The 12934-nt window shown below is 40.3% G+C and overlaps 1 protein-coding gene across 4 annotated transcripts in view; it reads right to left on the bottom strand.

The window, feature by feature from the left end:
• The window catches only part of LOC112157848, a gene marked incomplete at its 5' end in the record, with an annotated part of 18960 nt that overhangs the window by 4928 nt on the left and 1098 nt on the right, over nt 1-12934 (bottom strand). Inside the window, 2 exon segments of one of the 4 annotated variants that reach the window (XM_024290897.2) lie at nt 227-295; nt 10793-10918. In XM_024290897.2, coding sequence (XP_024146665.1) covers nt 227-287 — 61 coding nt within the window. 4 annotated transcript variants of the gene reach the window in all.

Genomic DNA, 12934 nt, shown 5'->3' with positions numbered 1-12934 from the left:
TGATCCGTACGGACCACGGATAATCCGTGATCCGCAACACCCCTACTATTTTTAGAATTATTTTAATTTGTCTAAAATTTCTCATGGACCAACAGACAGCACTTTGAAAGTCCAATTTATAGAAGTAAACGGCTAAAAAAAAGTTGATTTAGGGTTTGGTTACCCTTTAAACACAAACTATTTTTGTAATTTCAGTTATTTCACACTTTGGGAATTGGTTACCTACTTTGTAGGACGGAGGCAGCTGTTTGACTTACACGCCTTATTTTCCTGAGTAAAACAAACATGACTTCCCCTAAAGAAAAGACAGAAATACAAAATAAATAGTTAAGTTTTTGCAAATTTCCCAGCCAGCAAGGCCAGGTAGAGACCATTTGGTTTAAAAGAGGGCAGAAAATGTGGGCCAGGAATGGGTTTGTTCAGTTTCTGTGTTTGCCCACATTGGCTTAAGTGAACACTCAGTGGGTTGGCTACGCTAGCCAACCACCCAGTGAACAACTAAGCTCGCTAGCTTGCTACAGCGGAGCTCATTAGCTCATTACAGGAGAGCTTGCAAGCTCGATACAGTGGAGCTCGCTAGACCAGAGCTCACTAGCTTGCTACAGTGAAGCTCGCTAGCTCAATACAGCAGAGCTTGCTACTATGAAGCTCGCTACAGCAGAGCTTGCTGGCTTGCTATAGTAGACTTTGCTGGCTTGCTACACTGGAGCTCACTAGCTTGCTACAGTGTAGCATGCTACAGTGGAGCTCGCTAGCTCAATGCAGCGGAGCTTGCTAGCTCGAGACACCAGAGCGAGCTAGCTTGCTACAGCAGAGCTTACTACAACGAAGCTCGCTACAGCGGAGCTCGCCAGAGTGATGCTTGCTAGCTCAAAACAGCAGAGCTTGCAAGCTCTACATAGCGGAGCTTGCTACAATAAAGCTTGCTACAGAGAAGCATGCTAGCTTCCTACAGTGGACTTTGCTACAGCAGAGCTCATTAGCTTTATACAGCGGAGCTTGCTACCTTGCTACAGTGGAGCTCGCTAGAGCGGACCTCGCTAGCTTGATATGCCGGAGCTCGCAAGCTTGCTACAGTGGACTTTACTAGCTCACTACACCGAAGCTCACTAGCTTGCTACAGTGAGGCTCGCTAGCTTGCCACTGTAGACTTTGCTGCTCGCCACAACAGAGCTTGCTACAGCAGATCTCACTAGCTCAATAAAGCGGAGCTTGCTAGCTCACTAGAGGAGCTTGTTAGCATGCTACGCCTTCCACCAGGAGGCTGGCTAGCGTTGCGAGCCAACCCACTGAGTGCCCACCTAAGCTAATAAGGACTAACACAGGTGGGGACACCACAGAAACTGTGGATAAACCAAATTGGGATCTAAACTTTCTACCCACTGTGCCCCACTTGTTTTTGCTGGCTGGGTTTACTGTTGTAATTCAAAAGGATCTTTTGTCACAGAAAAAGTTTAAAACCTAAGACAAATTGTCTATTATTTAAGTTAGTTGTTAGTCATTTTACACATTCTTTACATGCACGTTTACTGTAAGGTTTTCTCTCCTACTCTGCAGCCGTGCCTCATGCAAACTGAAAGTAAAATATCTTGAAACCTGTAAAAGCTGCACAAACAACTTACATTAGGTCTTCATACCAAGCGCTTAAACTTCTGAAATGTGTCACACCTCAAAGAGGAGAAGCTTGCATTCAAAAGGAACACTGACCAGACTTTCCCTTGTTGCTTCTGTTGGGTTGTTTTGACCTTCACGCTGGGACCCCCAGCTCTGCAGCTAAAGCTATAAGTAGCATGCAGCCCCACAGTTTTTTCAGAGTTCAGGCAGAAACAGCACGGCATGTTCCCTCTGCAAAGCCAGCAGGGTGCAGCACCGCTCAGGTTCTGCACCGCTGTGGAGCTCACTCTGGCATCTACCGTTACTGAAACAGAATATTGAAGGTCCTAACATCTGGACTAATAATCCTTGGATGAAGAATATATTTTTTAAAAGGGGATGAATGAAAGGTGAGGAAAGAGATACCCCGAAAACAAAAACAGCAAACTGTTTAGTCCCCAGACATCAAGCCGCTCTGTGTGAAAGCGAACTTCCTCTCAGCCCGTCTGCAGACAGAAGTGTCAGACTTTCTGCAGGAGAAAGACAGCTCCCTGTGGCTCAGCTCAGTCTCCCTCGCTGAGCCTTTGATGGAGGAATAAAGCCGAGTTTCATGTGTATGCGTCTGAGGGTAACAACACTCTCAGCGAAGACATTCAAAGACTCCTACTGCAACAGCTGAACATCAGCTGAGACGCCTTTGATTCGTATCTAGGGGGTGTTTTCAGTGGCACCTCTGAGAGAACACAAAAACACTGCGATGATAAATATTTCAGAGTACAGATGAAGTGTGCGACAGTTCAGTCTGTTGGACTCTAATGAGTGAATGCACTCCTGGTTTCATTATCTTGTGTTGGAGTAGTGCCCAGCTTTGGCCAGAAGATGGTAATCAGGTACCAGAAGTCTTTGAGAGGCTTCCAGTAAATGCAGAAACTTTAATAGAGAAGTTCAGCAGCCCGTCTGGCTTCGGGCCACTTCTGGAGGCCGGCCAGAGCTTCTGAGAATTTTGAGACGGAGCCAACCGTTAATTCAAGCTGACATCTTGATCCTCCTTGTTGGACTGGATTACGAACATCAAGGTGATTTCAGAGGTGTGTGATAAAACACAGCCTACTAACAGCGAGGAGAAAAGTTAAAAAAAAAAAAAAAGTGATGTCAAGCTTTCTACAAGTACTAACCTTGTGGTTTGACTGGCTAAGTCTTCAGCTTTATGAAAAGGTCAAAAATATAGCAGAGGCTAAAGCTGTGAGGACTTTAATCAATAGGATTTGAAGGAAAATCTTTAAGAGGAAACAAAGTCTCTTATAGGTTAAACTTTTCATTACAGTTCAAGGAAACAAGTTAACAAAAGTTTTGCTGATCAGGTTTTCAGATCAATAAGGTGAACAGAGCTGCTCCGTTGGTCCAGGAAACAGGACACAAAAGGACACTTAGGTTCAGCTTTTAATTTTTCCAACTATTTCTGTTTTTCTCTCTATGTATTTATTGTGGTAACATGGTTACCCAGTGGCATGTTTTTCTCAGATCTCCCACTTTCTTTGTTTCCCAGTTTGAAGTCTGTTCATGGTCGCGGCTCCGTGGTTCGTCTTTGCAGCAGCTGCTGGTCACATATGCACCATCAGTCGGCCTCTCGGCTTCGGCAAATGTTGTATTTCCATGTTTTGTGTGTCATCTGAGATTTTCTGAATGTTTTTGGCATTTCTTTCCAAAGCTTTTCTGTTTTTGTGTCTCATTTTCATTTTTACAATAAAATCTAAGTAAAAAAATATATTTAAGTATCCTAAATTAGACTTCAGAGATGTAATAGACTCTGTGCACGGAGCTGTGTGACGCATTTCTGGTTTAAAAAAAGACTGCTTGTTTACTTCTGGTTGTGGCTATCTGTATGCATCGACTTAGCAAATCCTGTTATATCCCTGGTTTTGTCTCATTTTTGTTATTTCTTACATTGTTTGTTAGTTTGTCGTTATGTGTATACACAATGACATCCAAAAAGGCAAAGTTTGCCTTCCTGAAACACCAAACACTCAGTTCTCACAAAACGCTATCATGTACTGTTTGATCATATGACTTCTTAGGATGAAACGTAACAATGTTAGAACATTCAAAACTTCTCTAGAACTTTTTAACTGAACTTTTAGACGACTGATTCTACTCTCAGTTGATGATGAGTCTCTGTCTTCTTCATGGAGCAGTAGCCGCGTACGCTAACGGTCACCTCGCCAGTGTCGAAACTTTTTAGGAAAGGAAATCACGTCTCAGACTGATTCTAACTGACACTAAAAATTACATTAACACAAATGTATTAGCACTCTGCTGTGGAGTAATTGGAACACAACTAACAGGTCATAAAGACCTATAAATATATCAATGATTAGATATGGGGCATTATCAGTGTGTGAATACTGTAGGCTGAATGTAACTGCTGAAGCTGATAGCTGAAAATGCTGAAGCCTAAATCTTACTAAAATACTAGTTAAATGCAAAATTAGCAACAACAACAACAACAACAACAACAAAAAACTGTAACAATGTCTAAATTAGCCAAAACAGCAGGTATAATGTTCAAATATTAGCTAAACTCAAAATTATCGTGAAAAAACTGGAAAAGTGTCTAATTTTGCCACAACAGCTAGCATAATGCTACTATATTTGCTAAACTCCAAAGTAGCCTAAAGCAGAAAAAAAGGCTAATTTTGTCAAAGCAGCTAGGATAATGCTAGAATAGCATTAGCAGCTAACGGGACTTCATTAAATACTGCGAACAATAACAGCATTTAGCTTTAGATGCAGTGAAATAATGCAGGAATCTGCTTCTTAGCTGCAACTATTATGTGTCACCATGAATTTCCATCAGCTTTAGAGCTGGTCACACGTAAATACATGCTAAAAACGTCAGCCTTAGTAAGTTAATTTGAAACTTGCTATTTAAGAAGACAAACAAAATTAAAATAATTTTTGCATTTTTATTTTGGTATAAAGACCATCAATGCATCTAATATCAGTTATCGTGAGTATTGGTAGCTCCAAAAGACATCTTTTAAACTCCAAATACTATTTCCATAAAAACAATTGTCCATAGCCCCAACTGAAAATGAGTGAGCGGTCATTTACCGAATGAGGAAGTAGGTCGTGTATATAGTCCAGTGTTTGTGGGCGTGACAGAGAGTCTTTTTGCAAAAGGGAGGCAAAATATAGAAAAAAAAAAGGAAGATAAAAGGTTGTTAGGACAGCCGGAGAAGGAAACCTCGTCTTTGCTAGAGCACAGTTTAAAAAACAGAGGATATTGACCTTTAAAAATCAGAATAAAACCAGAAAAGATGGTGCGATGCATGAAAAAAAAAAAAAAAACTCATAAGCACGTTGACAGCTATAGAGGCTTCTCCGCCGATGGAAACCAATAAAAAACAGAAACAGCGATCTGTCCCTCTTTACTCCATAATTATTTCAAAATGTTCTTTTTGGGGCAATCGGCATGTTCAAATAAAAGTTCAGGCTCTGTAGGTTTCATACACACACTTGGTAACCGTCATAGATGTAGCTCTCAGCTATTACGCCTCCATAAATCAAAAGGTTTGACGGGATCTAAATTAAAACGATGCTGAGTGTAAGTCACCACATGCAAATATGACAGCTTTATTAGAAAAGGAGATTGCTTGAATTTGTCTGAATAAATATGACATTTTTTACCTTTCTTTGCTTGTTATAAAACATGTCTCCCTTCCTTTGACGTAAGGTTGAACAGGGAAGCGAATAATGCAGAACGAGGAAAACAGAGATGACCTTTTCTGGCCTGATTTGCCCACATTGTGGTCCGGTGACAGTACGGTGCAGGAATCTCTTTCAGTTATTCTTTATGTGTGATCAGGCTGAGGCACTAACTTTGAGGGGATATCCTGCCTCTTCATCCTCATGTCACTCCCCGTGATTTTCAAACTTCCAGCTGGAGCGAGAAGAGATGGGAATATTGATTGCTGAGCTTCAAAGATGGGTTTGCTGAAAGTGGTGAGACAGCAAATTCATCAGAGATCAGATTTTTTTCCTTTATTTATGAAGTGGGAATACAAGGATACCTCAACGCATTTGTGCTTTTAGATAAACATAAGTTTTCTCTGTCATCCTTGTTTCAGCATGAGTGGATTTAAAATTGACTCTGATGTCATCAAAGTCCCACTGCCATCAGTTTTTGATGTGTTTTCAAAGGGTTCCTAGTGAATTTCTTAATTATGATTATACCGTTTTTAGCCAAAATCCCAAAACTTGTGTTGATATGACATATGAAAGCACTTTTTCCACATTTTTATCTTCTAAATCACAAAAATGTAAATAAAGAAATGCTCAAATCCCAGAGCTCGCTAGGCAGCCGCTCAGTGGACAAGGAGCTCGCTAGATTGCTAGAGTGGAGCTCGCTACAGTGGAGCTTGCTAGCTTAATACAGCGGAGCTCGCAACAACAGATTTCGCTACAGTGGAGCTCACCAGCTTACTACAGTGGACTTCGCTAGCTCACTACAATGGAGTTTGCTACAGCGGAGCTTACTAGCTTGACAAAACAGAGCTTGCTACAGCGGAGCTTGATAGCTTGATACAGCAGAGCTTGCTGGCTTAACACAGCGGAGCTACAATTGAGTTTGCTAAAGTAGATCTCGCTAGCTCGGTACAGCCAAGCTTTCTACAGTAGAGCTCGCTAGTTCGCGACAGCGGAGCATGCTAGCTCAAGACAGTGGAGCTTGCTCGCATCCTACACCATCCACCAGGAGGATGGCTAGCGTAGCAACCCAACTCACCGAGTGCCCAGCTACGCTAATTTAGGCAAACAGGTGGGGCCACCACAGAAACTGTGAACAGACCCAATCAGGGCCCACATTTTCCACCCACTTTTAAACCATATGGGGCCACTTGTCCTTGAGGGGCAGGGTGAATGCAATTTTAAGCTCAATTTTCTCAATATATGTCTTGTGTATGAACATGTTAAAATACTGTTTTTCAAGAGGATTTCCGGTGACGTCATGACAAAGGACGCAGCTTGATTTCGACGCCCCGGGGAAATACCTCAAAACTAGCCTAAGGAAAGAAAATCTGCAAACACTTTGCCAAAAATTAACAAAAAAAGTAAGCTCAAATGTCTAGTGAAAGAAAACTAGAGACCAGATCTTCCCGAAAAGAGGAAAAACGCGAGCATATTGACGAAACGGACATGGACGAACTGGAAGAAAACATGGCGGCAATGCTAGCAATGCTAAAAAGTTTCAGAAAGGAGCATGCAGATGCATGTAAAGAAACCAAAATTACTTTGGCAAGGTTGGAATCCACCATGAAAGATGTCGCGGAACGTACGACGATAGTTGAACAACAAATGGCGGACACACATCAAAGAGTAAGTGACACCGAAGACCAGCAGCACCGCCATGAAAGAGCGATTCGTTACTTGCTAAAACGAGAGGCTAAAGTGTCTGCTAAATGCGAAGATCTTAAATCCAGAGCGAGGCGTAACAACCTTCGCGTGTACGGGATACGTGAAGGCGAAGAGAAGAACGACATGATTGGATTTGTAACCACCATGATCCACACAGCCCTGAATTTACCAGCGGATTTGGACCTCGGTGTGGAGAGAGCGCACCGATCACTGACAACGAAACCGAAGGAGACTGAGCCACCGAGGTCCATTATCGTCAGATTCTGGGACTACAGAGTGAAAGACCGAATACTACAAGAGGCCTGGAAGAGCAATGGAGTTGTATACAGAGACAAAAAGGTGTTTTTTGACCAGGACTACACCGCAGAAGTTCAGAAGAAGCGCAAAGAAGTGAGGGAAGTGATTAAACAACTTAAAGAGAAGAAAGTAAAAGCCGTCTCTCCATTCCCTGCCAAGCTGAAGATCTACACGAGTACTGGAGTGAATATGTTCTATACACTCTCAGAGGCAGCACCAACCCTCAAGCAGATGGGAATACATGTCACAGCGGATGAGAGAGAGAACCTTCGGGAGAAGATGCTGCGCAACACCTGGATCACCAGAGCGAAAAAAGGCAGAGAAGGAGCACTGAGCACTGTGGACTTGCAGTAATTCTCAAGAGGTGATGAATAAATCCATCCATCCATCCATCTTCTTAACCGCTTCGTCCCTGCTGGGGTCGCGGGGCGCCAGAGCCTATCCCGGCTACTGAAGGGCGAAGGCGGGGTACACCCTGGACAGGTCGCCAGTCTGTCGCAGGGCCTCAATAACACACACATTCACTCTCACATTCACACCTAGGGACAATTTAGAGTCACCAATTAACCTATGAAGCATGTTTTTGGACGGTGGGAGGAAGCCGGAGTCCCCGGTGAAAACCCACGCATGCACGGGGAGAACATGCAAACTCCACACAGAAAGGTCCCAGCCGGGAGTCGAACCGGGGCCTTCTCGCTGTGAGGCAAGAGTGCTAACCACTGCGCTACCGTGCATCCCCCGTGATGAATAAATGAGAAATAAAAAAGATAAATAAATAGGCTAGTGACAACATGTTTAATTACGATTATATTTAAGGAGGATTCCTTTCCCCCTTCCTAGAGGTACCTGAAGAAAATAATTTTTAGTTTGTATCTACTTTTGTAAATTTTGTACGGTGTGATTACTGATGTGCACTAAATGTTAATAAAACCAGTAAAAAATAAAAAAAAACAGTTTTTCTTCAGAGTGGGTCTTAAGTTTGGGTAAGCCTCTTCATAATTTTGTTCTTTTATAACCATTTCCTCCATTTTAATAAAAGAAAAATGATATCCATCTACAGCAAAATGAAATAAGCCTCGTGTTTGCCCATGCGTCACCTCCTTACCAAGTATCACGAAACTCAGCCTGATATTTTTGAGAGCACAAAATGAGAAAACGGAGCCTTGGGAGTTGAAATTCTCTGTAGGGAAGAGTTCCCAATCAGAGACGTCTAATGATTTAAATGAGTCATCAGCTAATTGAAAGCAGACCCCCAAGACTTGTTGACATTGAGAAATAATGTGAGGATCTTAATCTTTTACACATTTTCTTCAAAGGGAATCATTAAATAAGAGAAGCTCTGTGTGCTTTTTTTTTTTCTTAAAGTTACATTTTCCATGAATCAGTTATTTTGATGTCAAAGCAAATCTTTGAACTTCCTGCTTTTTTCTTTTAAGAATGTTTTAATCTGTAGTTAAATTTGATGGGCTAAAAAAAAATCTCTTCCTTAATCATTAACCCAGTCCAAACAATATAGGTTTCTTCTCATGTCCAAAATGTAAAATTTAAGATTCAATGTGAGTTGTTAGTCATTAATGATATTTTTTACTTTATTATTATTTTAAAGTGCTGATGATGTTACCAAATGCCCGGGGAGCTGATAATGAGTCTACTGTGGGGAGAGAAGGCTGAGTGTCAGGTAACAGACAGAATTCAGATTTTGGGCTGACATGTGCAACTATAGAGAGTTTTCACTCGTCATCACTTTTGTAGAGACAACTAAAAGACCTGTTGGGGTGGGGCTGTTCTGGATGTCAGAGCCATTAAGGATGGAAGGGAGTTAAGTGATGCAGCAGCAGCGTGTGCTGGGTGGAAGCAAAAGGTGTAAACCTGCTGCAGCACAGATGAGTCGAAAAGCTGACGAAACAACTAAACTGGAACATCTTTGTCTTTTTTTCTCCACCTATTTCCTTAGCTTTAAAAGACACTCCGGTCATTTTTTTTTTTTTTTTTTAGCTTTTTACTGCATTTTCTATATAACAAATAAGCTCTTTTACAGATTACACTTTTTTTGTCTACTTCTGATTCAAGATTTGAATAAAGAAATACTCAGAAATGCAATTTTTACGCTTAATTTTTATGGAAGGAAATAAATATCCACCCTGACTTGTGCACATAATTTCTGACTTGTGTGTAACTTTGGATTTGTGAGTGCGTATCCTTGATTTGTGCATGCGTAATGCTGGATTTGTCCATAACTTTGGATTTGCGCGTGCGTAATTCTTTATTAGCGCGTGGGTAAGGATTTACAATCCTTTACTGCTGCGGTCTCACCGAAGGAAACTGAAACTTTGCGAGTGTGGCGAGAAGAAGAATCAAGATGTGCGACAAGAGGTTATCCGCATTAGCCAGGCATTTTACCGGAGGGGAAAGACAAAATTCCAGATGTTGAGGATACCGTGCACTGACTTGGAGCTACTGAGAGAAAATAGACTCGTGGGTGCGTAATTCTTGATTTGTGTTCAAATTAGGATTTGTGCGTGCGTAATTTAGGATTTGTGCATAACTTTGGATTTGTGCGTGCGTAATTCTTGATTTGTGCAAAATTTAAGATTTTCTTTGTATATATTTCTTGATTTGTGCCTGCATTATTCATGATTTGTGGGTGCGTAAATTCTGATTTGTGCATAATTTAGGATATTTGCGTAGATAATTCTTGATTTGTGCGTAATTTAAGATTTCTGCGTATACATTTCTTGATTTGTGAGTGCATAATTCTTGATTTGCAAGTCATAAAATACATTATGAGCATAAGTACAAAAATGACCAAATTAAAAAAAATGCAAATTACACCTGCACAAATAACATTTTCAACAGCTTGAAACTAATGACACACGCAAATCTTAAAAGCACACACAAATCACTTGTTACACTCACACAAAACCTCGCTCAAAGCTGCTGTGAGACTCTTCTTTTCTCAGAGATTCATCCTTAAGTGATCCAATTGAATGCTACTAGAATGCTCGGTCATCCAAGTTACGCACAAATCAAGAATTACGCACGCATAAATCAGGGTGATAATTTTTTCTCTCCATAAATTTTCCTTGTGCAAGTCCTTTATTATCAAAAAAATTGACAACAAAAAAAAAACACTATTTTCATTGGAGAGAGTGTATAAATAATTGAGGAAAAACGGCCAACATTTGCAGAATCTCTGAATATTTTAAACTAAAAGTTGTGTACAAAAAGAAATCACAAAATCTTCAAACAAAATAAGGTAGTAAATGATCAAATCCAGTCAAAAGTGTAAGAGCTCCAGCTGATTGCTGACTCCCATGGGGGATTCTGGTGTGCAGCACCTTTGTGTGCTTGTGCATGAGTTTGTTCACGAGTGTGCAGTATTCACAGCAGGAGCCAAGCCTCTTAAAGAGAGTACACAACATCAAGGGGGAGTGAGATTTCCTTAGTGTGTGAATCAAAGTTGTGAGTAAATGTGGTGTGTGTGTCATGCCTGTGCGGTGTATCCATACGCGTCAGCGTGCCATCTCCTCCGTGTGGGTTGTTGAGCATGGCAGACATGGGAGTGTGAGTCCTTTGATCACGACAGCTGCATGGAGAAACAGATTACCTTTCAGTGCTGCAATGACAGAAAGGCACACTCAGGTTGACAAATCTCTGCAGAAAATGTAATATCCTCCTCTTTTCACTGACAAACGCTGGCCTGAAAAGAAGTTCAGACTGAATCTCACACTTTGTAATGGGAGGACACGTTTGTCTATAGGTGCTGTGGAAGGCAGAGCAGCGATCTCATGTTCTGGGGTTAACGCAGAAAAGACGATCAAAAATACGCCTCAACTGCCTTAAATAGTGCAAATGCACCTCATGTTTTCACCACTGCAAATTCACATCAATTAAATGTTTGCATCTAAATCCTGCACTCATAAAAGTCTAAACATTCATTTTCTACTACTGATTCACGCAGCACTCCTTCAAATATGCTCTGTTCTCCCTCCTTTGGTCACCAAAGCAAAATTCGTCTGTCTGGAATCTTCCAAGATGTCCCCTGGTCAGCCGGAACAATAGTGACAGCTGGTGTTGCATATTTATCTACTAATGTCTGTGGCTCATTGAAGCTCGGGCACGGGGGTGCCATCACATTCTCTGGGGCTCTGGGCAAACAATAGTGGATGAGCCCCTTTAAGCAACATTTAATGTTCTCTGTTTAAAAAAAATACAAATATAAATACTGTATTTCTAGAGTTTAAGGCGCAAGAGGAAGAAATGTCTAATCAAGAAGAAGAAAACCATATATAAGTCACACTTTTGGGAGAAAACTGACGTTTCAGAATAAATCTGCAAAAAAATAAATAAATAAATAAATACAAGAATACACTTTTTTTTATCTGTATAAGAAAAATATCCAAGTTTAAGAGGAAAACAACTAGATTATCTTCCATGTTTGTTTTTGGCGACACTTCTTCTGTCAGAAAAATCATTTTTGCTCTGATAGCTTTTTAATTTTTTGATAATCCTTTTATTTTAATGATAATATTTATTAGAAATTCAGAATATAAACTGTCCAATCAGATGCCTTAGTAAAAGCATCATTTGTCTGCTGGCCCAGGGCTCTAGACTAAATTTTTTGGACTGGTTGCACCGGTGCACCTAACTTTTTTTCTTGGGTGCACCAGCACAAAAGTTTGGTGCACCGACCTTCTCGACCTCGTTACATTTAACAACACTTTTATTTGCTATTAGAAAATGATTAACTTGCAAACTGGTGAACATGAAGCCTTTTATTTGAAACACAGTTCTACAATAATGACAAACTACTAACTTTATATAGTATTTAAAAATTAATAAAAATACGCAGTTTGAAAAAGCTTAAATTTGTAACAGCGAGTGAAACGGTGGAACCTAAATCTCTCTGCTCCACTCTATTCTGAAGCATCCACTTACAGACAAACAGATCCATGAACGTCTTTGTTTTCCTGGTCTGAGCTGAAATCTGGATCTAAACTGTACAGATAGATAGAAACGATATCGCTCACTATCTTTGTTGCTCTGTAATGTTAGCTTGGGGGTGAGAGGGGCTGTAAGCTAGTGGGAGAGTGAGTAAATAAAGATTTCATGAGATAGAACTCAGAGGTGAATTTCTAATGAACTCCTGCCACTCTTCAGAAACTATGTCCTGGAAAACGACAAGTTTTTAGATTTTACTTTAAACAGCAGAATCATAATGAACAGAATTCTTTGAAACTCTTTGAAAACAGATCAAATCTAGTTGGAGTAGGATTTTAAAATGCTTTACAGAACTGAAACTTCAAATAAATTAAAAAAAAAAAAAAACTTTTAAACTTTTGGTGATCAATACAGAGCCATTCATTTAAAATTTTCAAGTTACTCTCGTTTTTTTGCATTTCCTTTTTCATTTTTTAGAATCTTTTTGGTTTGTGGAATTTTGTTTTGATATCAAAAACTTGATGTTTTTTATTATTTGAGTTTCATTTTTATTTGTCATCGAGATGTTTATAATGTTTGGCGTTGATTAATTTGTTTATGTGATCTAACCTTTAGGGCCACCGTAGTTGGCCCTAATAAAATTGCAGTGAATACATGTTATTTTAGCTTGCCATAAATCTTCCGTTCACGC

This window comes from Oryzias melastigma, linkage group LG24, assembly GCF_002922805.2.
Source record: "Oryzias melastigma strain HK-1 linkage group LG24, ASM292280v2, whole genome shotgun sequence".
NCBI classification, from domain to species: Eukaryota; Metazoa; Chordata; class Actinopteri; order Beloniformes; family Adrianichthyidae; genus Oryzias; species Oryzias melastigma.
This window is presented reverse-complemented; position numbering and strand designations above follow the sequence as displayed.